The following is a 26,829-nucleotide window of genomic DNA, read 5'->3' as shown; positions in this document are numbered from 1 at the left end:
CAGTCTAGAGAAACGCACGATGAACAGAATCACCTCCCTTCTACTCAGTGGGCAGAAGGAAGTAAGGAGAAAGGGGGGTAGAGGGCAGTTAGGGGTCAGTGAGTCTCTCTGCGTGTCCTCCAGGGCAAGTCCTGATCCTACTAGGCCCCATGGAACTGAGGGTTGGGGCGGGCACGGAAGTGACACGCTAAGGATTCCTTTCTGCATGAGAAAAACTCAAGCTTAAAACTTGGCTGCAGCTGCAGAGAGGAGGGTTAAGATTCCTCTACATCTGCATCTTCTTTTTTAAAAAATTTCCTTAAAAATTTTATTGGAAGTATTGTTGGCTTATAATGCTAGTTTCAGATGTACAGCAAAGTGAATCAATTACATATATATAAAATATACATATATTGTACCTTATATATACACACACATGCACATATATATATCTCCATTCTTTTCCCATATAGGTTATTACACAGTATTGAGTAATTTCCCTGTGTTGTACAGTAGGCCCTTGTTGCTTACTCATCCATTGCATATATAGTAGTATGTACATGCCATCCCAGCCTCCCAGTTTGTCCCTCCCCACAACGTACATCTGCATCTACCTTCAACACTGAAATGCTAGAAAGCAGAAAAGAGAGAAAAAGGAGGGACAAATCTGGCTGAGACACACAGCCCTGTCTGCTGCTGGCCTCAGCACCCCAAGCTGTTAATTAAGCCTCCTCCAGTTTCTGAGTACTGAGCAAAGATGAAAGAGCACAGGATTTAGACTCAAATCCTGGTTCTGACTCTGTGTGACCTCAGGAAGGTGTCTACAACTCTCTGAGTCTTGATTTCACATCTGTAATGTGAGGCTCTCAATGCCTAATATGGGGTGCGGGTGGTGCTGTGAGGATTGAAGGACAGTGAAGGCACAGTGCCCAGGATAGGTGCTGGCCCAGTGTGGATGCCCCCCAAATGTTAACTCCCTCCCTCAGGCCCGGGGTTGGTGCTGGAGAGTCAAAGGGAGGAGCAGTGGTCCCCCCCTCCCGCCCCCAGTTATCTGGGTAAGTCCTGATTCCATTTTCCAGGCTGGGCCAACTTTGTAGGGATGGTGCTCAAAGGGCTTGGACTGTGAGGAAGCAAATTGGGGTACACGTGGTCCACACCAGACCAGCTCTGTAGGGAAACACAGTGTTCCCATTTCCCTATCAATGAAATCTTCAGTTTTCTAAGCCTTAACTTTTCTTTTCTCATATTGTAACATAATTGAAAGAATTATAAGCTGAACAATGTGTTTGGCTGCTTCTGCCACATCTCTTCAGCCAGGTCTTCCTCTCTCAAGCTGGGTTTGGATAAGTGTAGTTTTCTTTTTTTTGTTTGTTTTTTTGGTTGTTTTTTTTGTTTTTTGTTTTTTTTTTTTGTCTTTTTGCTATTTCTTGGGCCGCTCCCGTGGCATATGGAGATTCCCAGGCCAGGGGTCCAGTCGGAGCTGTGGCCACCGGCCTACGCCAGAGCCACAGCAACGCGGGAACCGAGCCGCTTCTGCAACCTACACCGCATGCAGCTCATGGCAACACCGGATCGTTAACCCACTGAGCAAGGGCAGGGACCAAACCTGCAACCTCATGGTTTCTAGTTGGATTCGTTAACCACTGCGCCACGCCGGGAACTCCTTTTTTTTGTTTGTTTGTTTTTTTGTTGTTTTTGTTTGTTTGTTTGTTTTTGTTTTTTGTTTTTTTGTATTTTTGCTATTTCTTGGCACTTTTCTAATATCATGTGTTCCAATCTCTGGATTTCCTTCACCCAATAGTCCCTTCAACCTGATCCCTCTGCATATGAATTTTTGGTTAATTTGAAAATTTGCCACAATAACAGCTGAAATCACTTTACACCCACAGAAGAGCTAAAATTATAAAGATTGATTCCAAATGCTCGTGAGGACATAGAGCAACCACACTCTCCTACGTTGCTGGCGGAAGTGTAAAATAAATACTCATATGCCTACCCCAGGATCCAGCAGCTTCATTCCTGAGTATTTACCCAAGGGAAATGAAGGCATATGTCCACCAAAGATTTGTGCAAAATTGTTCTTGCTAGCTTTATTGGTAATAGTCCCAAATTGGAAGCCTAATTATCCATCAATAGGAGAGTGACTACACAAACTATGGCATGGTTGTGCAATGGAATACTAGCCAGAAATAAAGAAAAGGGAAGTCCTGACATTTACAACCACTTGGGTGAGTCTCAAAACACTGTGCTGAGTGAGAAAAGCCTTATGTAAAAGCGCTCATTCGGAATGGTTCCTGTCTTTAGTCCATGCAGGCTGCTATAGCAAAAATACCATTAACTGAGTGGCTTAGAAACAGCAAACATTTATTTTTTCATGATTCTCCAGGTAGCAAGCCTAAAATTAAGATGCTAGCAGGCCTTTCTGGTGAAGGCCCCCATTTCCTAGGCAGCCCACATTTCATTCTGTCCTCACGTGGAAAAAGGGATCAGGAGCCCTTCTGGGGCCTATTTTATAAAAGCACAAATACTCCTGAGGGCTCGTCCCTCATGGACTAATTTGCCCCCAAAGGACCCACCTCTTAATACCATTTCTAATACCCCTACGGCCCCTTGGTGGTTAGGTTTCAACATACAGATCTGGGGGAGAGAAACACTCAGAGCATAGCAATTACATTTAGATTAAGGATGAGAAAAGGAAAATGGCCCAGGGCAAGGAGAAGAATAGTTGCTTCTGGATCTGTGGGAGTGGGGAGTGACTGTGAAGGAGCATGAGGGAACTTTCTGAGTGATGGTAGTGTTTTGTGTCTTGATAACAGTTTGGGTTATGGGTATCCACACTGGTCACTGCATATGCACAGGTATACGCAAATGATCTGGATTTGTGTATTACATAGGAAATAAATTTGACTTCAAAAGGAAAAGAACTCTAAAAAACAAACCAATTAATGGTAGGCAAATTGAAGTGTTTACGGAAGAAGCATACTGATATATACAGCTTACTTTGAAATGCATCAAAAAGTATGAATTGAGAGATGGGTAGAGGGATGAGTAGATGGATAGACAGATGATAAAATAAGGAAGGAATAGAGTTTCTGCTGTGGTGCATTGGGTTAAGAATCCTACCAAAGCAGCTCTATCCGATGCAGAGGTGCAGGTTTGATTCCTGGCCCAGTGCAGCAGCTGTGCCTTAGATTCGATCCCTGGCTTGGGAACTTACATATGCTGCAGGTGCAGCCATAAATTTGGGGAAAAAAAAAAAAAAAAAAAGGAAGGAAGGAAGATGTGAATTGTAGACTCTGGGTGGTGTGAATGTGGGTTTCACTCTAATATCCTTGCAATTTTATGTTTGAAAACTTTTGTAATAAAATTGTGAGGAGAAATAGCTGAGGTTGGAAAGTTGAAGGCTGATCAGGTGAAACATTTTATTTTGGCTTAATTATATAAGGTCCATTTGTGTCACTGCAGTTGAGTAACTCATTTCTAAAATTAAATTTAAATAATATTGTGAAATGTTAACCAAAAAAAAAAGGACTTAGCTAAAAGGTCTCTTGGCCAGATTCCCAGCTGCCCCGAAGCATTTTTCAGATTGAGCTTTTGCTTAGACTCCTGTGGGGCAGGTGTCCCAGATTGGGGATGGGGTGTCCTCTGGGCCTTCCAGATTCTGCACAGGACCTCTGAAATAGAACTGGCCAGCCTGAGCTTGGCTTAGGAGGAGGCCTTTCCTCCCAGGGATGGCATCACGTGAGCACCACCGACACTGGCAGGCAGAAGGAGCTGAAGCATCTTATTCAGACATCCTTCATTGGAGGAAAGGAGTGCCATCTTGCTTCTGCAACTCTGAAGCCTGAGATGAATTCCCAGGGGGCTGGAGATTTGCAAGCATGGTCTTAAAGCTTGAGTTCCTTCATTCTTATGGAAAGGTAATTGTGTGGGAAGAAGGCTGCCTTAAATTATTCTCCAGAAGTGCTTCAACTCTTTTTTTTGGACATTCTCATTGTCTTTCCTCTTGTCATTAAAGGAGGTAGAGGGCAAGGTGGGACCCACTGGCCTGGCTCAGGCTGATAAGACAAGCAGCTGCTGTGATCTCCATGAGGACTAAGGATCAGGACCCTCTCCTATGTTAACTTGCCTTTTCCATCACCATGCTTCACAGGCCTTCAGTGTTTCAGCTCCAACGATATTCCTGGCAATGAACCTCAAGCAGTCACCAGTCACTCACCAAGTCCACCTCAGGTGGGTGGACTGCAGGCCACCTGAAGCCCAAACACATGACCCTTTCAGGCACTTCTAGGTCACAGCAACTGAGAAATAGTAAGAATGGCTGCATCCTTAAATCTCCTTAGCGTAGGCTTTGCCCTGCCATTTGATGGAAACAGGGATGCGAACATCCCCTAAACCACCCCAGAAAGGGAAGCACAGCTGCCAAAGGTAGCACGTCTCAGTGGACGTGAGTGCTTAGTTTAATGGCTCTTATGGATGGAGTATTTGTGTCCCACCAAAAATTCATATTGAAGCCTTACTCCCAATGTGATAGTATTTGGAGGTGGGGCCTTTGGGAGATAGATTTAGATGAAGTCATGAGGCCGGAACCCTCGTGATGGGATTAGTGCCCTGAATGGAGGGGACCAGAGAGCTTGCTGTTTCCCTCTGTGCCATATGAGAGTCCAGTAAGAGCGCAGCCATCAGTAAGATAGGAAGAGGGCCCTCATCGGTAGCCTGACGGCATTGGCTCTTTGGACTTTCAGCCTCCAGACTATAAGGAATAAATTTCTGATGTTTAAGCCATCTAATCCATGGTGTCTGTGATAGCAGCCTCGATGACTGAACACTGACACAGACACTAGACATGTCCACTGACGTCCACTTTCAGGAGAGTGTCTGTCTCACAGACATTACTGGTACAGGTTCATAGTACATCACTAGATATTCTGTTTTTGTTGCAACCAGACTCCGAGATGGCTTTCTAGAAGCATTTTCCCATGGAAGATGTCAGGCCATTAAGCGAGATTTGTCCTAACTGCTGGAGTGGTGTCCTGTGTTCCTGTGGATCAACCTGGCGATCTTTGTGTAGCCTCCTTTTCTCTGTGAAGGCACTGACACAGAACAATTACCTCCATCAGTTTTTCTTCTGACAAACCTCTTTTGAGCCTCTGTGTGAGCTATAGGTACAGACCCAAAGAATTTTCATGAAGGAAGACCCAGGCCCCTGCACAGCTACCTCCCCACCCTTGCACCAACGACCCAGTGTCAATGATTTGTGTATTTGGGGCTGTATTACTGTTCCAGCCATTCCCCTTTCATGACCAAGGATGTCATTCTTCTGCATCCCACTGGCCTCATTAACATGAACTCCAGAGGACTCACTGGCCCCTAAGAGCAGAAGGCAGTGGGATCCCACCCTAGAGAAGTCAGTGATTATAGCATTGTCAGAATTCTCTCTCTCTCCCATGGACACAAGGGTGTGGTAGTTGTTTCCCCAGGTGTCTTCCCTCAGACAGACCCCTTCCTTAGGCTCTGGTGAAGGGCGTGAGTGAGATCATGACTCCTGGTTTCTTTCCTCCTGGTTGACTTGTGGTCATCAGATGACCTGCAGACTTTGCCTTTCTAGGACTCCAGTGTTTATGAAGTGAATGTTAAGAATCGAAATATTGCTGGAGTTCCCATCGTGGCTCAGTGGTTAATGAATCTGACTAGGAACCATGAGGTTGCGGGTTCAATCCCTGACCTTGCTCAGTGGGGTAAGGATCCGGTGTTGCTGTGAGCTTTGGTGTAGGTTGCAGACATGGCTTGGATCCCGCGTTGCTGTGGCTCTGGCATAGGCCAGCAGCTACTGCTCCGATTCGACCCCTAGCCTGGGAACCTCCATATGCTGAGGGAGCAGCCCAAGAAATGGCAAAAAAGACAAAAAAAAAAAAAAAAAAAAAAAGAATCAAAATATTGCCTAAGCTCCTGCTTTAGGAGTCAAGTGCTACCTTGTAACTGGCCCTCAGGAAGTATGCTTTCGATGCACAACACAGGGCAAAAAAAGCCCTTGAGATATTATGTATATAGATAGTTGTAATTGTGTATGTATATATAGTTGAATTTTTACAATTAGATGATAGAAAATTGGCACTTGCCCAGGGATTGTGGGTTGCCTGGTTTTCAAGGGTCAAAGGTGCCTCAGGAATTTTACTTTCCTGAGAGCTTTAGTTTTGAAAAAAGAATATTTTCACTAACCTCATCCAAAAGCCTCTCTTCCCTCACAGAACATTTAGGATATTCTGTTAAACTCTGAAGGCTATCTGTAAAGGCATCTGTATCGACAGTGATCTCACTTGCCAGCTAAGCTCATCACAGCCACTTCACCACTCAAACTGGACCCTAACTTCAGGTCACAAAGAGAGTGTGCCTGTTGCAGGGCAGTCACTTTTTTTTCCGTCTTTACATACATGGCTCACACACACAGAATGTACATGAAGAAGATGGACGTGGAAAGCTGCCATTCAATCAATGTCACATAATTCATATTATTGTTCAGATTCCTCAAACTGACAAGTGAGGGACATCAGTGAATATGTTTCTAAAACAAGATGTATCACTGAGATCATTTTTTCCAGAGTATCATGACACAATAATATGCAACTCATGGTGATAAATTATTTTACTCCATTACCTCCTCACTTTCCCCAAACCACATGAAGAAGAACAATTTTATACTCTGAAATTAAGTAGTTTACTAGAAACTCCAAGTCTGGCATTTCTTTTCAGCTGGCTTATTGCTAATTTTTGATACATTTCTGAGGCTGCTGACTTCATAACTATAAATAGAATATTTTATTGCTGCAAATTGCCAAGTAACAACTAACTTCCTCAAATGGAGTAGTAAATTGGGGTGACCAAACAGAGCAACCCAGAGCCTGGATCCTAAATCACGGCCCAAGGGACTTTGACTGTGGTGATTCTAGATGGATACTTCTCATTAGACCCAGGACAAATCCAGGCTTGCAGAGGTGGGGACAGGTGGAAGGGGGAGTTAAGATTATGCAGTTCTATTAGCCATAAAAAAACAAATAAAATTATGCCATTTGCAGCAACATAGATAGACCTAGAAATTATCATACCAAGTGAAGTAAGTCAAATAGAGAAAGGCAGATATCATATGAGATCACTAATATGTGGAGTCTAATAAAAAATAATACAAAAGAACTTACGAAACAGAAACAGACTCAAAGTTTTGAAGCCAAATTTATGGTTACCAAAGGGGAAGCATGAAAGGGGAGAAGGATAAATTGGGGGGAGGGAACTGACACTACTATATATAGGATGGATGGGTAACAAGGACCTACTGTGTAGCACAGGGTAATCTACTCAATACTGTGTGATAACCTATATGGGAAAAGAATTCTGAAAAGCAATAGATATATGTATATGTATAACCCATTTACTTTGCTGTACACCTGAAACTAACACAACTTTGTGAGTCAACTATACTCCAATAAAATTTATTTTAAAAAGATTATACAATTCTAAAACACTTTCTTTGGAATAAAAGTACAAAATTATGAATACGAAATTACTCAGGCAAAATTTAAGCTTCATTAACTTCATGGTAAATCCAACTCTGAATCAGACCAGTTAAAATCCCAGTTAAATTTGGAAATAACTTGTATTACTTATTACAATACTATATATTATGATACTAAGTACTGAAAATAGTCAAGGTGCTTTGACACCTGATATTTCTCTTTTATTTATTTATTTATTTTTGTCTTTTTGCTTTTTCTAGGGCCACTCCTATGGCATATGGAAGTTCCCAGGCTAGGGGTCTAATCAGAGCTGTAGCCACCGGCCTACGCCACAGCCACAGCAACTCGGGATCCAAGCCATGTCTGTGACCTACACCACAGTTCATGGCAACGCCGGATCCTTAACCCACTGAGCAAGGGCAGGGATCAAACCCACAACCTCTCCTAGTCAGATTCGTTAACCACTGCACCACAGTGGGAACTCCCAACACCTGATATTTCTTAACAATTGAAGGCTTCTAAAATGGTCAGAATATTTTGTGGTATAACTAACAAGGGAAGTAGCATCCTAGACTCTACTGATGTGTTCTTTCAGCCCAGTTTAGAGAAGAGGCAAAAAGCAAATGGGTTCATTTTAGATTCTACATATAAGTGATATCATATGGTATCTGTCTTTCTCTTTCTGACTTACTCCACTTAATATGAGAATCTCTATTTGCATCCGTGTTGCTGCAAGTGGCATTATTTTACTCTTTTTCGTGGCTGATTAATATTCCATGGTGTATATGTACACATCTTAATCCATTGATCCGTCAATAGACATTTAGGTTGTTTCCATGTCGTGGCTATTGTGAATAGTGCTGCTATGAACATACAGGTGCATGTATCTTTTTGAATTGCTGTTTCGTCCAGATATATGCCCAGGCGTGGGATTGCTGGATCATATGGTAGTTCTATAATTAGTTTTCTGAGGAACCTCCACACTGTTTTCCCGAACATGATGGAAGATAATATGAGAAAGAGTGTGTGTGTGTGTGTGTGTGTGTGTGTGTGTGTGTGTGTGTATAAAACTGGGTCACTTTTCTATACAGCAGAAATTGACAGAACATTGTAAATCAACTATAGTTTAAAATAAAAAAACAAGGCTAATGGGTAATGCTAACAATAAGAAAATAGCCAAGAGAATGGAAAGCAAAACTGATAAGAACCTTTTGAATTTTTTCGATAGAAATAGATTTCTATAAACCCAAGCCCCAAATGTTTGTTCAGATCATTCATTTGAAATGACAAGTTAAAGACATTATCAGATTGCCAGGCACATGGTGCTTCTTTGGTTTATTCACTTGTTCAATTGTTTCCATAGCTTTTTCTAACACTTATGTTAATAAATATGACTATTAAAGTAAAATAGTGGTCATTAGTTTAAGTATTACTTTACTATAATAAAGCTACCTGAAACCACTGTAGGTATGAGAGCCATTTGAAGGAAGCATAGAAGATTCTGAGCAGAAGAAGGATTAGATACAAAAGCATAAGGACATGAAAAAACATGATTTATCCTGAGGATTCCCATGACCTTGGAGTAGGAGGTATAGAGCATGGAACAGCTAAGGAGAAAGCCAAAAGGTACAGAAGAGTCCAGATAATAGTCTGTCCACCTGACAGGCCCTGGGAAACCACTGAAGGATGTTTTGTGGGGAGTGCCCTGATGAGATTTGTGTTTTTGAAAGATCGTTCTGGCAGCAATGCGGAGAGTGGCTTTGAAGACCAGGAGACAGAGGGCAGGAGACCTAATGTAATCGTTCCACTAGGAATGGAAAGGAAGAGATGCATTAGCAAGTCTGGGGAAGATGGTCAAGAGAACTCAGTAGATCATTGGCAATGAAGAGTGAAGATCTGTCCTGCCTTAGTCCCCAGACTGAGCTCACTGCTCAGGGTGGGAGAGGGGGGCAGCTTGGGTGATGACTGTCATGATTCTAGATCCGTTGGTTGCAGAATAGTGCTACTAACTGGGATGTTTGTGAGAAGTCAGCTTTGTAAGGAAAGTAATGAGGGAGTTCCTGTTGTGACTCAGCGGTAATGAACCCAACTATTATCCATGAGAATGTGGGTTTGATCCCCGGCCTCACTCAGTGGGTTAAAGATGCAGCATTGCTGTGAGCTGTGGTGTAGGTCACAGATGTGGCTCAGATCTGGTGTTGCTCTCGCTGTGGTTTAGGCTGACAGCTACAGCTCTGATTTGACCCTTAGCCTGGGAACCTCTCTCTATATGCTGCACCTGCAGCCATAAAAAGACAAAAAAAGAGTGGGGATATAATGAGCACAGTTTGGGGCACAGTCAATTTGAGGGCCTATACGACATCTAAGTGGCTATATCTAGCAGACAGCTCAGGGAAGAGTAAGGCGAAGCAACAAAGATATGGGAGCCCTCAGCAGTCATAGGAAGGGGTGAGGATGAGACAAAACATTTAAAAAGGGAAAGAAGAAAATCCAAGGACAGCACCCTTGAAGGCACCACTGTTTTAATTATTGGAAGAAGAAAGGCAACTGGCAAAAGCATTTGAGAAAGAACGCTCAGAGAATTGGGGAGAGAACCAGTCAAAGGTTGTCCAGAGACCAATGAGGGGAAGAGACTAACAAAAAGTAAAAGGATCAGTAAGGTAAACCTCAAAAAGGTGAAGCCCAGTGGGGTCTGCAGATGAAAGTAGAGGAGCATGAGTAACAGTGTGGGGAGTGGAGGACCCTCTCCTTCAAGCTGGAGACTGACTTGGAGGCAAGTAGAGGGAGAACCAGCAGCTGGAGGGTCATGTAAGTGTGAGGGCTCCTTCCTAAGAAAGGAAATGCTCAAACTTGTTTACATGCAGGAAAAGTAGCCAAAAGAATTGGGCAGGAGTTCCTGTTGTGTCTCTGCAGGTTACGAACCTGACTAGTATCCATGAGGTTGTGGGTTCGATCCCTTGCCTCACTCAGTAGGTTAAGGATCCAGCATTGCCATGAGCTGTGGTGCAGGTCACAGACATGGCTTGGATCCCTTGTTGCTGTGGCTGCGGTGTAGGCTGGCAGCTGCAGCTCTGATTTGACCCCTAGCCTGGGAACTTCCATATGCCACAGGTGTGGTCCTAAAAAGCAAAAAAAAAAAAAAAAAAAAAAAAAAAAAACGAATTGGACAGATAAAAATTGAATGAAATGGAGGACAATTCAATGAAGCAGACTCCCTGAGGATAAGGGAAGGGATGAGATCAAAAGAGTGTGGAGGAGTAAGGAAATGGAGAAATTTGAACCCTCATGCATTGCTGATGGGAATATAAAATGATGCAGCTTCTACAGAAAACAGTTTGGCAGTTCTTCAAAAAGTCAATCATTAAATTATCATATGACTGAGCAGTTGCACATAAAAGAATTGAAAAGAGGGACTCAGACAGATATTTGTATACAAATGGCCATTGCAGCATTATTCACAGTAACCAAAAGGTGGAAACAACCCAAGTGTCCATGAACAGATGAATGGATAAACACATCATGGTACAAACATACAATGGAATGTTATTCAGCCGTAAGAAGGAATGAAGTTCGGTGGATGAACCTTGAGAACATTATGCTCAGTGAAATAAGCCAGTCAAATATTGTGTGATTCTACAAAGCACAGTAGATGTTATCAAGGGCTAGTGGGGAGGAATGAATTATCACTTAATGGGGTTTCTGTTTGGGGATGGAAGTGTTTAAAAATAGTGGCAGTGATTGTACAACATTGTGAATATAATTAATACCCCTGAATTGTACACTTAAAAATAATTAAAATGGCCTATTTCATGTTATACATATTTTACTGCAATAAAATGTGATGTTGGGTAATATACATGAAGATTCAACATGATCAATGAAATATTCAACTATTTTATTAAAAAAAAAAAAAAAAAGAATGTGAAAGGATTGATTCTGAGAAGGCAGGGCTACCTTCCTCTGATGCTCCTGAGCTCTGGGAGTGAGGGCAGGATGTGTGCAGGTACAGAGATCACCTCTGTCCTCTGGGACATTCGGGGAGTTTGTGACAGTTTCTATTTCCTTTGCCAACCAAGAAGCAAGCTCCTCTGCCTGGAGTGGACAGGATGGATAGAGGTTTAATAAGGAACTAGGGGACAGCAGTGAGGCTTAAGAATGACCACCAATGAGAATGGGAGAGGGAGCTGACCAAGGATAGGTAAAAGAACTCTTGAGGTATTCTATTCCCCCGGCTGAGATTGGTGCACTGCACACGTTTAGTGTTCATGGTCCATGGTTTCTTGATTTTTTTTCCCCCTCTGCACCAGATAGAGGAGTCAGAACTTGGATTGCTAGACTGTTCGCAGATGGAGCATTTGTGGCATGGGCACAATGGAAGGCTAAGAGCTTGAGAGGAGGATTCAAAAGGGCATGTGAAAGAATGGTTTCCAGGGCCAACCAGGGGATACAGACTTGGCACAAAAGAGGAGTCTGTGGGGGACTCATTACCCTGGAGAAAGATGAGCCAAAATGAAAAAGTGGGTATAATGGGCAGGAGGGCGAGAAAGAGACTACAACTGGGCTTTCAGTGTTGCAGAGGTGGGACTCTTCTGGTTGATGGCATTATAGGAGTAAGTTCCAAAATTGAAGATAAAATTGTGGGAATGATTGGTGTATTACTGTAGACATCTGCTATCTACTGCTGTCACAGGCAGATGAAAATAGGTATAATGGCTTAAGTATAGTAGAAGTTTCTTTCTCATATGAATAGTCCAAGATGGTGGGTGGGAATGTTCTGCTCCAGTGCAATTCAGGGTCTCAGGCTGATGAGCTCTGTCATCTTCCACTAGAAGCTGTCTAGATCATTGGGCACTGATTATATCCAGTTGGTGTAAGGATAAAGAGCAAGGAGGAGTGCATGAGGGTGGTTTTATGGGCCAGGCTGGAAAGAGGTGCACGTCATCCCTTCACAGATCATTGGCCAGAATGTGGTCACATGGCCATACTGAACTGCAAGGAAGTCTGGAAGATATGTAGTTATGTGTCCTGGAAAAAGAGCAGCTCTTGCTGCAGTTGAACTTTAAAGCCATTCTTTCAACCATTGGCTGTTGCAATACTGCTATTTAGTTTTGTTTTTAAGACCAGAGATAAATTTCAAAAAGGCTAATTTAAAAGAGCAACTGAAGTGATGACGCCTGATCTGACCAAGGATGGGAAGCCTTCACACCTAACTCTGTTCCTTAAATCTCTTCTTTCTTATCAAGGCAGAAATCTCTGTAAACCAGTTTCCTCATTTGATAATGTGAGTCTCATTCTTTTTCCCTCATCAGAAATGTGTACATGATTTTTTTTTTTTTTTTTTTTTTTTTGGAATAGAGCCCCTTTATCACCTACTTTGTGCCAGTAGCAAATATCCACAGGGAGACACTCATTACATTACTGAAGGCATTAGGCCTCATAAGCAGCCAAAATGAATTTTGTGTCTGACTTAAATGCAAGACCCATGTTGCTTCTGACTCTTATTTTAACAAATGAAATAAAGACTTATTTTTGAGTAAATGCAAATAGTTCCTGTCTGTAAACAAGATATTCAGTGTTTTTTTTTAAACTAGGTGAAATAGCTCTAATATGTATATTATTTATCCCAAATTTTCCACCAATAGGAATGCAAGGCATGCACAGTATCAGCTGATAGTTATTGGCTGATCATATTGAGGTCATAGTCACTCTGTCCACACTGAGCTGCAGAGGGCACAGAGAGGGTGGGGTATTATAGAGGATACCAATCCCAAAGAGAAATTCCTCCCCCAGAGGAGACCTTGTCCTGAGAACCACGTGATAAGATTCAAAAGCTCTTGATGTAGACTCAGCTGGTTCACCATCTTCCTTTCCAAAGTTATATGAAAATTCTTCAGAAAATAAACTCTGTGTCTTGGTGCACAAAAGTCCTCTAAAGAAACATGGCGAATTACTATAAAGTACTAGGGGTGCCTCAAAATGCTTCCTCCTCTGATATTAAGAAGGCTTACCACAAGTTAGCTCTTCAGGTACATTCAGACAAGAACCCAGGAGACCAGGAAGCAGCTGAGGAGAAGTTCAAACAAATGGCAGTGGCTTATGCAGTCTTGTCTGATGCCAAGAAACGCAACAACTATGACAAGTCAAGAAGGAACTTCATCAGAAGGGAAAACAGAAGAGACAGCAGGGACAAGGACAATTTAAAGGAAGAAGTTGAAGATAAGGACCTTTTCTCGGGAGATAGTTTTTCCACTGGCAGTGTGGATAGGGCCAAGCGATTCCACTCCTCCTTCTTTGAGGTGACTCCCATATTGGACACAGGATTTTCCACTTTTGTATCCCTAGGGTCTGGACCAAATTCCCCTTCCTCTGTGGCATTTGTTCCTTTTGTAAGCAGTGGGATGGGAAACTTCAAATTGGTCACCACTTGTAGCCAGAGAATGAATGGCAAGAGAGTTGTTGTAAAGAAAGTTCTAGAAAATGTGAGTTGGAAGACTGATGTAGGAAACTAATGCCTGTGTCACCAGATCCCTTCATGCCACTAGTGAGGAGTTGCCAATGTATTCTGTCATAGGGAGACTTTGCTGTGAGGCTGGTGAGTCCGATACTTATCAAAGACAGAGTTGGAATCTGAGAATGTGTTGAATTGGAATGGACAGGAATCGGCTTAGTCTAGCCTTTCATTCACAGAAGTAAATCATGGACCAGATGCTACACAAAGAACTAGGAAGCAGCAGGGTCTGGCCTCCGGCCCAAGTCTAAATTGAGCTCTCTTTCCGCCTGCACACTAGCTTCTGAGACAGCAACCACCAGAGATATGGCCTTCTGAGATATTTGCAGGACCCTACCGTCATAAATCCCACTGACTTCTTTTGTCTGCCTTTCCTTGCTGTTATGCATTGCTTCTTTCCTGATGGCCCTCTTGTTCTCTTCCTGACCTTTCTCTTTGCTGTTTCTCTTCCCACCTCATTTTCTGTCTCCCCATACACTTCCAGTGAACCATATCACAATTAGGCTTTGTTGAAAGAGTCACCTACATGTAGATGAATGTTGTCAGAGAAAGAGTGAAAAGTAAACGGGATAAGATTTTTTAAATATGCTCTTTACAATAGGATTTGAGGGCTCAATAGAAGTCAGGAAATCTACTTTACATATGTTATCCCAGAAATCTTTTCAGCAGTGAAATATAGTAGCTACATTTACCCCCATCCTATAGATAAGGAAATGAAGCTTAGAGAGATTAAGTAACTTGCCCCAGGCCCCACCTAAGAATCAATAAAACAATGTCCTACTCTAAAAAAAAAAAAAAGTGCTTATCTACTGAGCTGTAATATCTATGGGTTCTACTCATTTATTTTTAGATCTAGGGTCTTGCCCTCGATGGAAATTTATACTAGTCATCTCTAAACCTTACTTCCATGCATGAGTACTTGCTGGAACGTAAATATGCAAGCATTTTGAGTATTACTACCCAACAGGCACTGGTTATTCCAACGCAAAGATAGAAGCAATGTAAAAAGTTTCGCTGAAACTAACAAATGATTGTCGTTTAACATAGAAATGTCAACAGAACCCCAAGATGTGAATTATATTTTTGTTTTGGATTTTGGATTGTTAATGCAAAATCATGGGATTCTTTATTGTTGTTGTTTGTTTAACTAGAACTGGTCACAGTCTAATGGCTTGATTTATGCTAATAAACAGACCAGGCTCCAGAGGAGTGGCTTCCTGTGGAAAGTTACTGATGGAATCTGCGTTAGAACCTTTGTCTTCCAACTTCCAGACTCATGCTCATTCTAGTATGCCATGCTGACTGGCAAAATTTGGATTTCATTTGCATTGCAGTTTTTTATAGAAGCTATGTAACAAATGATTAGCTTTCTTAATCAAGGAACTTTCCCGTGTTTGTGATTTTTAGAAGACACAGTTTTATGTAGTCTTTGAACTTGTTTGATCTCAGTGAATTTTCTGAACTTGAATAGGAATATGTCTGTATCCCTCTGGCAAAAGGTAGCTTTCAGGCAGGGAGCATACTTCCAGAAAGGAAGCAGAGGATGGACTTGGAATCAGAATGCATCCCATTTCTTTCAAAGCCTATACATTTTCACCTGGTAGTCATTGAGCACCTCCTACATGTCAGGCACCTTGCTTGGTGCCTTACATGAATGAGTCATTTCTAACCTCCAGAATTCTTCAGGGGTTTATTTCTATTTTACAAGCATAGAAACTGAGGCTCAAGGAGGTTAAGTAAGGGCTACACAGTAAGTTGTGGACACAAGGTTCAGGCTGCAGTTTGTTCCACCTGGAAGCTCTCATTTCCATCAGGCCCTCTCCACTCCCCATCACCTGAGCTGCTATGATCATGGTTTAAGAGGAAAGTTTCTGTTGTAGTTATAAATTATATTCACTTCAATTTTTTTTTTTTTTTTTTTTTTCCTTTTTAGGGTTGCACTTATAGCATACGGAAGTTCCCAGGCTAGGGGTCGAATTGGAACTACAGCTGCCGGCCTACACCACAGCCACAACAACATGGGATCCAAGCCGTGTCTGCGACCTATACCACAACTCATGGCAACACTGGATCTTTAACCCACTGAGCGAGGCCAGGGATCGAACCTGCATCCTCATGGACCTTAGTTGGGTTCATTAACTGCTGAGCCACAAAGGGAACTCCCCACTTCAAAAAAGTTTTTAAATGAGAATTTCCAGATGGAGCTTTCTTGCACCAACCCCAGTCTGAGGTGAACAGCAGCATGGCTATCAAACAAAGGAAAATCAAATTGGAGCATGAGGCATGATTTTCCATTTTGTCTTAAAATCCAAATTTTAGCATTTTTCACAGACATACTTGCCTTTTGACAGAAATGCTGAGTTATGGAAGGACTCTTTGCCAACAAATATATTTTTAAAAAATTCATTTTCAGTTTGTTGAGGAAGTTTGCTTATTATATAGAAATAAAGTCAGTGTCATTTCTTCCTGGTGCCGATGTAAAATATGTAGTTAGTTAAATATGAGCAGACAATAGCAAAGGAAAGATGGAGAGCAGGAAGGGCCTTGTTGGGTTTTGAAGCATCTCAAGTGAGTCACTACTCATCTCAGTGTGTACAATAGAGCATGAGCTTTGAAGTAACCTGTGACTCAGATTTCTGTGACCTCACAATGCTTTCAGAGCCGCTGCTATGGTTTCCAGGTATCAGAGCTTCTCTGCCAGCTCTCATATGTGCAGCTTCTACTGATAAATTCTCCTTGGGATTACCAGCTGCCTAAGTAGAAAAAAAATCCTTTAGCATTGGAACATCAATTCCTATGTTCTTAAATAATTATCTACACTCACCCAGTCAACCAACTGCATTTTTGTGTGCTCTGGTTTTGAAAAGTTGTCTTGCACAAGTGAAGGTGAGACATTTTGTTTTCTGGTATTCAACAACATAAAGGTTCCAAAACACCATAAACCAGTTAGAAGTCATTCCTTGTTCTTCTACTTTTGTTCATGGTAGATGGTTGACGAGTGAAACGAAGGCTGTGGTCTGTCGAGAAATACTGACCCCTGACTGTATAACTCAGCCCACTTCAAGAGGGGTACCTCATGTGATCCTGTCAGAGCCCAGGTCCCATATTATCAGTCGAGAAGACAGAGGAGGAGGAGACTTGCCTAAGGTCACAAAGTGGCTATATCTTCAGCCCCCTAGCCCAGCACTATTTCTCTCATACACTCAGACCTTCAAAACACATTGTCCTCACAGCCTGGCCAAATCCACAAGAGTTTGGAGGAATGGCCCTCTTGGGGATAGTGCAGCAAACAGGCACAGGTTTATATAGTTGACACACGTCTCCTAATCTACCTGTCGGGGGAGGCGGGTACTGGCATATTTGGGTAATTTGGGTAAAATCACGAATGGGTGTGTTTATTGAGCATGCACCACTGGTCCATCACTTGAACTCTGGTCTTCTAAGAACCAGCTCAGTTTCTCCATACAATAAACAATAACAAAAAGAAGGGGGCATTCAGCATTCTTCTCACTGCTTCCTTTCCAAAGGTTTCAAACTACTTTCTATGTTTGGGGCCCTCATGTCTTTCATGAGAAACCCATTTCTGTTTCACCCCAAAGCTTTGATGTCTCCAGGGCAGCTGGCTGTGGACCTGAGCAGAGTGGGGAGTGGACTCTGAAGAGGACAGGGGAGGGAATCTCTGGTGGGTGGAGCTCTCCCCTCGCTACCTTATATGGAATCTTGAGGATCCATTGAGAGGAAGTGTTGTAGCATGAGAGTTGATGTCCAGGTTGAGGCAGGATGGTTCTCCTTTTAAAGGTCAGAAATTCACAAAGAGTGAGTCAATTTCCCAATGCCCATCCTTATGATGGAAAATGTTCCAGAAAACCTGAAACTCTGGTCTCCATCAGTCCATGTAGACAACACTTCTAAGTGTCAAGAGAAACAAACTAGTTATGAAATATATTGGCTTTTGGGTGTAGGCATAAAGGAGTTCAAATTCTGTGCTGCTCCTTCCTAACTTCTTGGGCAGACTACCTTATTGCTTTGATCCTTGGTTTGCCTATAAAATTAAGATCATCATCCCTGCCTGTCCTAACTTACGGATTTGTGCTTGGAATTAAATAAAAATTCCACAGAAACTTCAATATACCTTATAAATGGAAAGTGTCGTTATTCCTTTCAGAATCAGCATCTTCAATCCTTCAGGGTGCATACTTCAAGCTTGCTGTCAGGATTTTTTGTTTGTTTGTTTGTTTGTTTGTTTGTTTTAGGGCCGCACCCGCAGCATATGGAAGTTCCCAGGCTAGGGGTCAAATCAGAGCTGCAGCTGCCAGCCTATTCCATAGCCACAGCAACGCCAGATCCGAACCACATCTTTGACCTACACCCACAGCTCATGGCAACACCAGATCCTTAACCCACTGAGCAAGGCCAGGGAAAGAACCCTCATCCTCATGGATACTAGTTGGGTTCTTAACCCACTGAGCCACAATAGGAGCTCCCCCATCAGTGTTTTAAGGTGTGACATTTGTGATGTGCTCCTAAAAAAAAAGACCAGTTATAGATTGTATTTAACCTTGAAATAGAGGATGGAAGATAAAAATAGAAGTTTCCATTTTTTTTTTTTTTTTTCCCATTTTGGCTCTAGTAAGAATAGTAATGTTTTTTAGCCTGGAGACAATCAATATGACTTTTACCTTTGTTTTTTTTTTCATTCATTATACTTGAGCTTTTGGACTTACATGTTGGCTTTTATGCTTCCATTATAGGAAATTGATGGAAAATCCCTGCTATTGATGACAAGAAATGATGTGCTGACAGGACTTCAGTTAAAATTGGGGCCTGCTCTGAAAATCTACGAGTATCACGTAAAACCTCTGCAGACAAAGCATTTAAAGAACAACTCTTCATAGTACAGTCCAGTTGAGGTCTTGAACCTCAAAAAATACATAATAACATAATTTAGTTTCATGTGATGAAACTTTGTAAACAGAATACATACATGTGTATATGTAAAGAATTTCAATCAAATGAAACGTTATCCTATTGGATAGACTAGGCAATCCATCGGCTGACCTGAACTCAGCCAGGAGGAGCAAGTACAACATGTGGACAGGATGGTTTACCTGGTAGAGTTTGTCAAATAGAATAATCTTTGATGAGATTAGAGACCCCTCCCCACAAAGAGGATTTTCTTCATAGATTGCTTTCCCAAATTCCTGAAAAAAAAAAAAAAAAAAAAAAAGAGAACCAAAAGGAATGAGCATCTTTCAGTTACAGATGAGGGAAGATGAAGAACACTTGGGGAGGGGGACAAAAGAGAGAGAGGTTGTGCCGCCCTTGAATTCCTCTGCTCCTTCGAGCTTGTGTTATTTGGATGGAATTGCTGACACCCTTTTTTATAGAGGGTCCTCCACTTGACCTTATTAAGGTTTCACTGGGATATGCTGCGATGTTTGAAATGGACATGCATCATGGCCCCTTCATGAGCAGAACTGTAGCTCTGCAAAGAGAAGCTCTGTTGTGTATTGGGGCATATCCATCCACGTTCAGCTAGCTTTCACGGGGGTAACGGTATTTTCTGCTTTGAAATTGGTTCTTTGTTTCTGAAGAAAGCATTTTTTTCACTTTATAGTTTGTATTTATAATAATTTGTTTCTGAAGAACTTTGCCAAGAGTTATAGATCAAAAAGCATTGTTACTAGTACAGAATATTTTTATATATATTTCTTCATGATGGTGTAATATTTTTTTAATTGCTCCAATGCTTTGTTTGATTTGAGTACTTGTTTTTAAGAACTTGAAAAAGTGGGCTTGCTACATCTCTGTTCAAAGAGACATTTGTTCAATCTCTGTGTGTCAATGCCTCGGTGAATTGGTTCTCTGTGGTCACAATAAAGCATTGCTTCAGTTTATTCCCACTGTAGTTTTGAGCTTTTCAATTGGTTGCCTCTTGGCTCGGGATTAAGGATTAAGGTCACTCCTTGAAATCATGGAGATAAAACTTAAGCCTTCTTTAAAAAAGTAAACTTTAGATATAGACAACCTGTAGATCTATCTGTAGCTTTATCTTCTTTATAAACTGAAGTGTCCTAGTAGACCTTATTCCTTACCCCATCCAACAATCAATTTTAGGTGTCTTTTTAGCTGAAGAGTTGGTTTTTTGTTTGTTTGTTTGTTTGTTTGTTTTGCTGTAGACCAGTTGGGACAAGGGTGTCATGATTATTTTATTTTATTGAAATTCTGATGAAGGCTTTGGACCTTCCCTTCAGACGAAAGCTCACATTCCCACATACAAAACTTTGCAGAGTTGATGGACTCCCTAAAGTTCCCTTTTTCCCCTCATGTTGAGTCCTTATTTTAGAGTGTTGTAAAACTCCCTCTAAAATATTGGAGATATTGTCTTTAAAGAGCAGAGAGTCTAAAGATGAGAGTGGAAAAAAACATAGGAAATGGTATAGTGAGTGGGGTTCAAAAATGTATTTCGAGTTAATTCAATTAACTTGTGTTCCTGGTGTGACTGAAACTTAAGTACTTTTTTGTTTTGCATGCCAAGTAGGAGAAGGGTTTATAAAAGAGACATTTTCCACCCCCAAGTTTTCACAGCCTACAGACCGCATAGGACCTAGAGGCCAAATATAGTTAAGTACTGTGAGGTGCGGTAGTGATAAAAGGTGAGGATGGCACCTGCAGGAGACCTGGGTTAGGAAGAAGGGACAGGAGAGAGATAGAAGGAAGAGCTTAATTAACCTCTCTGAAGGAGTTTCCCACAAGCGAAATAGTGATGAGGTTTGAACCCTCTCTACTTCAAAAGGTTAGCCTGAGGAACCCCAGAGCCCTGCTTCTGTGCCTCTACCTGATTCCTTCTATATTTGTTTAGAAAAGATTTGCGTGTGAGTGATAAAAAAAAAAATTGCTTCCCTCACCCCCACCCCGCTGCCAGGTAATGTAAACAAACAGAAGCTTGCTTTTCTCTATCTAAATGTCAGAACGGAGGGACTAGGGGTGGTAAGGCCCTCCGTGACGTTAGGGTCATAAGTTCCTCCTATCTTTTTGCTCCATCATGCATGCTATTCATTCCCAGAATCTCTTCACTTGCCACGGTGGCCACTCCAGTTCTCACCACCACCACTTGAATTCCAACTAGTAGAGAGAAAAAAGGGGGAAAAGAAATACACCTTCTTTCTTTAAAGACACTTCCAAAAAATTATAATAGGAAGTAGTTATCACTTCCTCTTATATTTTGCCTATGCCTAAGCTGCAAGGGAGGCTTGAAATAATTATTTTTCTTAGACCTATGGGCCCAACTAAAATTCAAAAGCCCCGTTGTTTTGTAGGCAAGGGAAAAGGGATATTCGGGGGCAACTTCCTGTTACCACTGTCAGCTGGCTGTTGAATACTCAGAGCAAATGACGCTAAAGTGTGTATTTAGTTGCATTTTTCCCTAGATTTGAACTTGGGGCTCACACTCCCTTCAGTATCTGGATATTTTTATCACAATCACCTTCACAGCTACTGGAAGACTTGTTCACTACCCCCAACCTGACTCAACTAAGCTCTGGAACCAGACCACTCTGTAAATGCCTGTAGGGAGCGGGAAAGGAAACAGGGAAGGAAAATATCTTCATTAAAAAGCAAACCTGACCCCCTTGCTGTACAATGGGAAAATAAAAAAATTGAAAAAAAAAAAAAGCAAACTGGAAAAAAAAGCAAGTTATTGCTCAGTGTCTGTGGACAGCTTTCAGTCAAAATTAACAAATTAAAGATAGTCTGCCTTTCTTATACCCAGAATAAAGGGCTATGACAGACAGGCCTGAGTACCTTGGCAATAACCGAAGGTGCATTCAGCTTTTCCCCTTCCCCACTCCATCCGGGGGAAAAGCGGTGTGATCAAAATAGGCCATAGAGAGTCTGGAAGTACTTGAAATTCAGCAGGTAGGCAGCCTTTGTCTCCAGACAGTTATAAAATCAGAGATGTCTGATTCCTTTTCAGATCACACCGGATTTCTCTTATTGTGATCTGAGTCTGCAGGTAGTGGCAAATACACGTGCTATGTAAGAAAGCACCTTGCGAGTATAAGTAGGAATGAGCATGCCTTGATGTCAATATATTTTATGTGAGAACTGCTTAATGTTGAATTTAATCATTCTCAGCCAGAGGGGCAGACAGGATCTCAGAATCATGAAGAATTTTAAAAAGTAATTGCCATGCCACCTCGCTTTCCACATTTGAACCTCAGATTCAGAATCTACAAAGGACATTTAATGAATTGATTTAAAGGCAAGGTCATAAACTGGTCACTTTTCAGCAGAATCTAAGATGATACATTTTCCTTTAGCCATTATAGTGTAAGTATGTTTTTATGACTACATTTGTGTTCTAGGTGAGGCTAAAAGTTTCAATTTATTTATTTATTGTATTTATTTACAATCTCTTTAATTCCCTAATATCCGGCAACCAGCAGCTGCACACTTTTACATTAACTGTCTGGACCCTGAAGGTATATGAAATTTAGAGCCCTGATCTAAAGTGAAGAACACACAGAAAGCCTTAGAGTAACTTAATTCAGGAAATAGAGATTGCAAGCAGATTTAGTTGAAAACAAGCTGGCATATCACATTAGAATGAGCAGTGGATTTGAGCAGCAGTACCTAGGAGACATGATGACTGTGAAGAAAAAGAGATCAATCAGTAGCAGTCTCTTCATTTTGTCCTCAACAAATATCCCACTTGAGCATGTAATCCTGTCCCTCTGAGTTTAACACACACTGTCAGGGGCCCACACTGTCCTTCCATTGCATTAGTGCACTATATCTTTGAAGGAATTTAATTGGGAAAAGTCTAATGACCCAGAGTTGCCCAACCACTCCCATGTTTAGAAGCTGAATGCAAAAATGTATTTTGGTGATCCATCTGTCTCCGATGGCCATTACAAATGGGATCTGCAGGGGTCAGGTCTGGGCGCAGAGCCATTAAGTGTTTTCTGTAATGATTTGGAAGATAAAGTTAAATGTTCAAAGAGCTGACTGCTATAGGACTGATAGGCTTCTTAGAAAAAAACTTGTTAATTCTGCTCCTAAACCAGGAACAGACGCTACAGGAAGGACAGAGTGAGCAATGGGCGCATTAATGAGCAGGTTGTGAGCTTCAGCTGGAGCTCTGCAGGCAATTAAGTATCTTGTGTACCATTTCTGGCCAATAGTGGCAGTTCCATAGAGGGAGAGAGAGAGATTAAAATGATCACATCCAGGCTTATTTGGTGTCTGTGGCTGCCGTGTTTTTGTGAACCTCAAGAAAAGAGTTGTGTCTAGCCTAACACTGGGGCAGAGTGATGGAGGACCCTGTGAGTAAAGCCGGAGAGGTCTTTAGCTACCCACAGGAGAGAGCTAGGTGTTACCTCAGGGGGGCTGGGTATTCCTGCCTACTACAGTTGTCTTTAGGGAGAAATCAAAAATGCTGAGGGTGCCAGGCAGTCTGCAAATAGAAAATATGTCCCTCTTCCACAGACTAAGTACATAGGCAGACCTCCCACTTTAACATAGCAGAGGTGGGAAACAGGTCAGTGAGTAAAGCCGTAAAGAATGTACTTATCACCTGTGGAACAGGCCAGAGTCCGGGCAGCCAGATCTACAAAAAAAGAAGATAAGGGAACATGCACCGTACCATAGCAACGCTGTCACCTAGGCACCAATGGGCATCTTAGGTCACAGAGGTTAATGGCCTTAAGCTTCCAGAAAAGTCAGGGAAAGCATCAAGGAAAGATCTGACACGAGGGCCCCCAGCTCTATCATCTGGGGGATGTATTTAGGGCAACGTCTTCAAGTTCAATGTCTTCTTTCTGAATTAAAGACAGCAGAATCCCTCAATAAACTGTATTTCATTTCCTTTTATATTTTTCAGTTGATTATACCTATTTTTAAATACTGTGATATATAAAAATTCAAAAATAAGACTATTAATTTATCAGATGATAGGTGTATTTTGAGGAAAACTCAGTGAAACTCTTCAAGCAACCAGCAGTTCCTGACTTTAAGAATTAATGTTTGGGACAGTATCCTCTTTCCTGTGACACCAGTTGAGAAGCACTGTGATGTAGTGGGTGGGTGTCCTGGGACTGCTATAGTCCTGAACTTGATCCAGCTCCACCATTGACTTGAGATTGGAACGTGGGTGAGTTGCATGGCTCCTCTGAGCCTCAGGTACCTCTTCTATACTCTGGCACAAATACAGACGCAGAGCAAAACATCACCAGCCTGGTATTGTCCAATAAAAATATAATGTGAGCCAAACGTGTAATAGAACATTTTCTGGTAGCCACATTTTGAAAAGTGAAAGGAAACAGGAGAATGTATTTAATACAGTACAGCCAAAATATTATCATTTCTCATATGTAATATAAAATTATTAATGACATACTTTACAAATTTTTCTTCATGTCTTCAAAATCCACTGTGTGTTTTACACTTACAGCACATCTCAGGACAGATGCTAAAGTGTATCAGCTAGGATTAGCTTCAGTTGCAAACCCAAGTAACAGTGGCTTAAGAGAAGACAGAAATTTCTCTACCGTATGTGTGAGGTCTGAAGGTAAACAGATCAGAGTCAGTATGGCCACTCCATAATCACTGGGTCCCATTCTCCTCCTAGCATTTGGCTCCACCATCCTCAAGACTAGCTTCCTATGTGGTCCCAGATGGCTGCTTAAGATTTGGTATCACAGTTGTATTCTAGCCAAGAAGGAGAAGGAGGAAAGAAGGAGAAGTTGCATACAGCATTTCCACTTGCATCTCTTTAACTAGAACTTAGTCATCTGACCATAGCTAGCTGCAAGGGAGGGTGGGAACTCTAGTTTTTCTTTCCAGCAGCAAGTATTCAGCAGAACAAGAACAGGAGGATGGCTACTGGGGGGAAGCTAACAATCCTTCCATAATCACAATCTCATAAAATTGATGAAGGATTGAATGAGTACACTGCACAGTTGTTAGTGTTACAAGTACATTAAAATATAGTTTTATTACTATGATCTCTCCATTCAAGCCGAGTCTCAGAATTAACCACCACTCATTTGATGTACCCTACTATTGCTCAAAAAAAGATAAAATAATTTCTTCCTTAGGTCCTTGGATAATGGATGATTCTAGATGCTTTATCTTCATAAGGGCACATAAAAAAAAACTTGCATTATTAAGGTCCATGAGAAATTATTTTGCTGAGTTAAGGGAAATATGCTGAGCAAAGTGCATTTTATTGGTCCCCAAAGACCTAAACAAGTTAGTTTGAGGTATTCGGTGCTTTCTAAGTACGTCCTGTTCCTAATCTAAAATGAACATTCAATGATATTCAAAATATTTTTGTGAGACTAGTGAAAGGAAGACTTCTGATACCTTTGCGATTTTAATGAAGACGTGTGGGCCAATAACAAACAGCAAAAATAAAATAAAATATTAAAAATCTCAGTTTCTGCATTCATTAATCTGAGCCAATTAGGTTGACATCAGTCTGTTTAATTGTCTCTTTGGGCTGAATTTATAATGAATTTTTAATGCTAAGGTGACTTCTCCCAGCACCAGAATATCTATAGGTTATTCATCAGCCTTCTGCATGTGTGCACGTAGAATGCAGAGTAAGTTAACATTGGCCTAATCCATGCAGAGGTAAAAAGGAAAACTGGAGTTGCGAACCCACCATGGAGGAGAAAGGGAACACTGGTCTAGGGGGTCAGGAGACCTGGGTTCTATTCTTAGATCCATGACTGACTTAAAGACTGCGTACAACCTCACGTGCTTCAACTGCCTCCCATGTAAATCAGTCTAACTAGAAATTTATCTCAGCCCTCAATATCTTTGATTTTCTAAGAAACAAATAATTTGATTTATATGTGTCACTGTTTCTCTCCACCATTCAATTAAAACTCACAACACTGTCACGTTTTACAAGGTCATTTCCCCTTCATAAATGTCCTATGATTTCAGTCTGACTGTGATTCTCTCTTGGCCGTGTAGTGGGCTGGGAACAGCTGCTCTTCTTGAGAATTGTCAAGCTAGCTTATTGTATAGCCCCATAGCTTTCACTTTAAATAACTGTCCCATGCTTTTGGGCTCAGTTTGTAACCTCCATCCCTGGCACCATGACTGCTCTACTCATAAACTCACTGTGCCAGCACTGGGATTACAAATGACAGAGGCCAGGAGTTCCCCTCATGGCGCAGTGGTTAACAAATCCGACTAGGAACCAAGAGTTTACGGGTTCCGTCCCTGCCCTTGCTCAGTGGGTTAACTATCCGGCGTTGCCGTGAGCTGTGGTGTAGGTCGCAGACGCAGCTCGGATCCCGTGTTGCCATGGCTCTGGCATAGGCCAATGGCTACAGCTCCAATTCCATCCCTAGCCTGGGAACCTCCATATGCCGCCAAGAGTGGCTCTAGAAAAGGCAAAAAGACAAAAAAAAAAAAAAAAAAAAACCCCAAAAAACAAATGACAGAGGCCAAGTGACATCAGCTGGCCAAGTCATTCTGTCTACCTGACTGGTCAGTGACTCTTCCATGGCTAATGCCCTTTGGTAGATATTATGAGATACAAACATAGCCACATTTAACAACCACTCTCACCGAGACTTGTGCCCAGATTTTAACTTATAACCATTACCGAGTGACAAAACGAAGAGGTCAATGCCATCGAAAAAAGAATTTGTTACCTACATTTCCCAGGAAACATAGGGCCACAAGAGAAGCATCAAGTTTTGATCAGGGAGCAGAAACTGGGGAAGTCTAGGTTCTGTTGGGATACCCACAGGAAAGGCAAGACAGGGCAGAGTAAATACTTTGGCTGGTTTGAATCATTTCAGCTGGCCTTGG

At 41.7% G+C, this 26,829-nt stretch overlaps 2 protein-coding genes across 4 annotated transcripts in view; both read left to right on the top strand.

The window, feature by feature from the left end:
* SAMD13 (sterile alpha motif domain containing 13) overlaps positions 1 to 19,892 on the top strand; it is a 44,371-nt gene extending 24,479 nt beyond the window's left edge. For 2 of the 3 annotated variants that reach the window (XM_021096359.2, XM_021096360.2), the window contains exon 4: positions 18,747 to 19,892. In XM_021096359.2, coding sequence (XP_020952018.1) covers positions 18,747 to 18,890 — 144 coding nt within the window. In that variant the 3' untranslated portion in view covers positions 18,891 to 19,892. Of the gene's footprint in view, positions 1 to 3,708; positions 4,012 to 18,746 lie in introns of those variants that run through there. The other variant, XM_084964603.1, reaches the window with a different exon arrangement.
* Positions 13,427 to 14,111, top strand: LOC146402823 (dnaJ homolog subfamily B member 6-like). Its single transcript, XM_084964602.1, has one exon. It carries the CDS (start codon positions 13,427 to 13,429, stop codon positions 13,994 to 13,996), a length of 570 nt encoding a protein of 189 aa, XP_084820728.1. The 3' UTR covers positions 13,997 to 14,111.
* Positions 19,893 to 26,829: the final 6,937 nt, after the last annotated feature.

This window comes from Sus scrofa, chromosome 6 (assembly GCF_054392235.1).
Source record: "Sus scrofa isolate SSC_HxYL_T2T_F1_AM1 chromosome 6, Sscrofa_HxYL_maternal_Yorkshire_Landrace_v2.0, whole genome shotgun sequence".
Taxonomy (NCBI): Eukaryota; Metazoa; Chordata; class Mammalia; order Artiodactyla; family Suidae; genus Sus; species Sus scrofa.
This window is presented reverse-complemented; position numbering and strand designations above follow the sequence as displayed.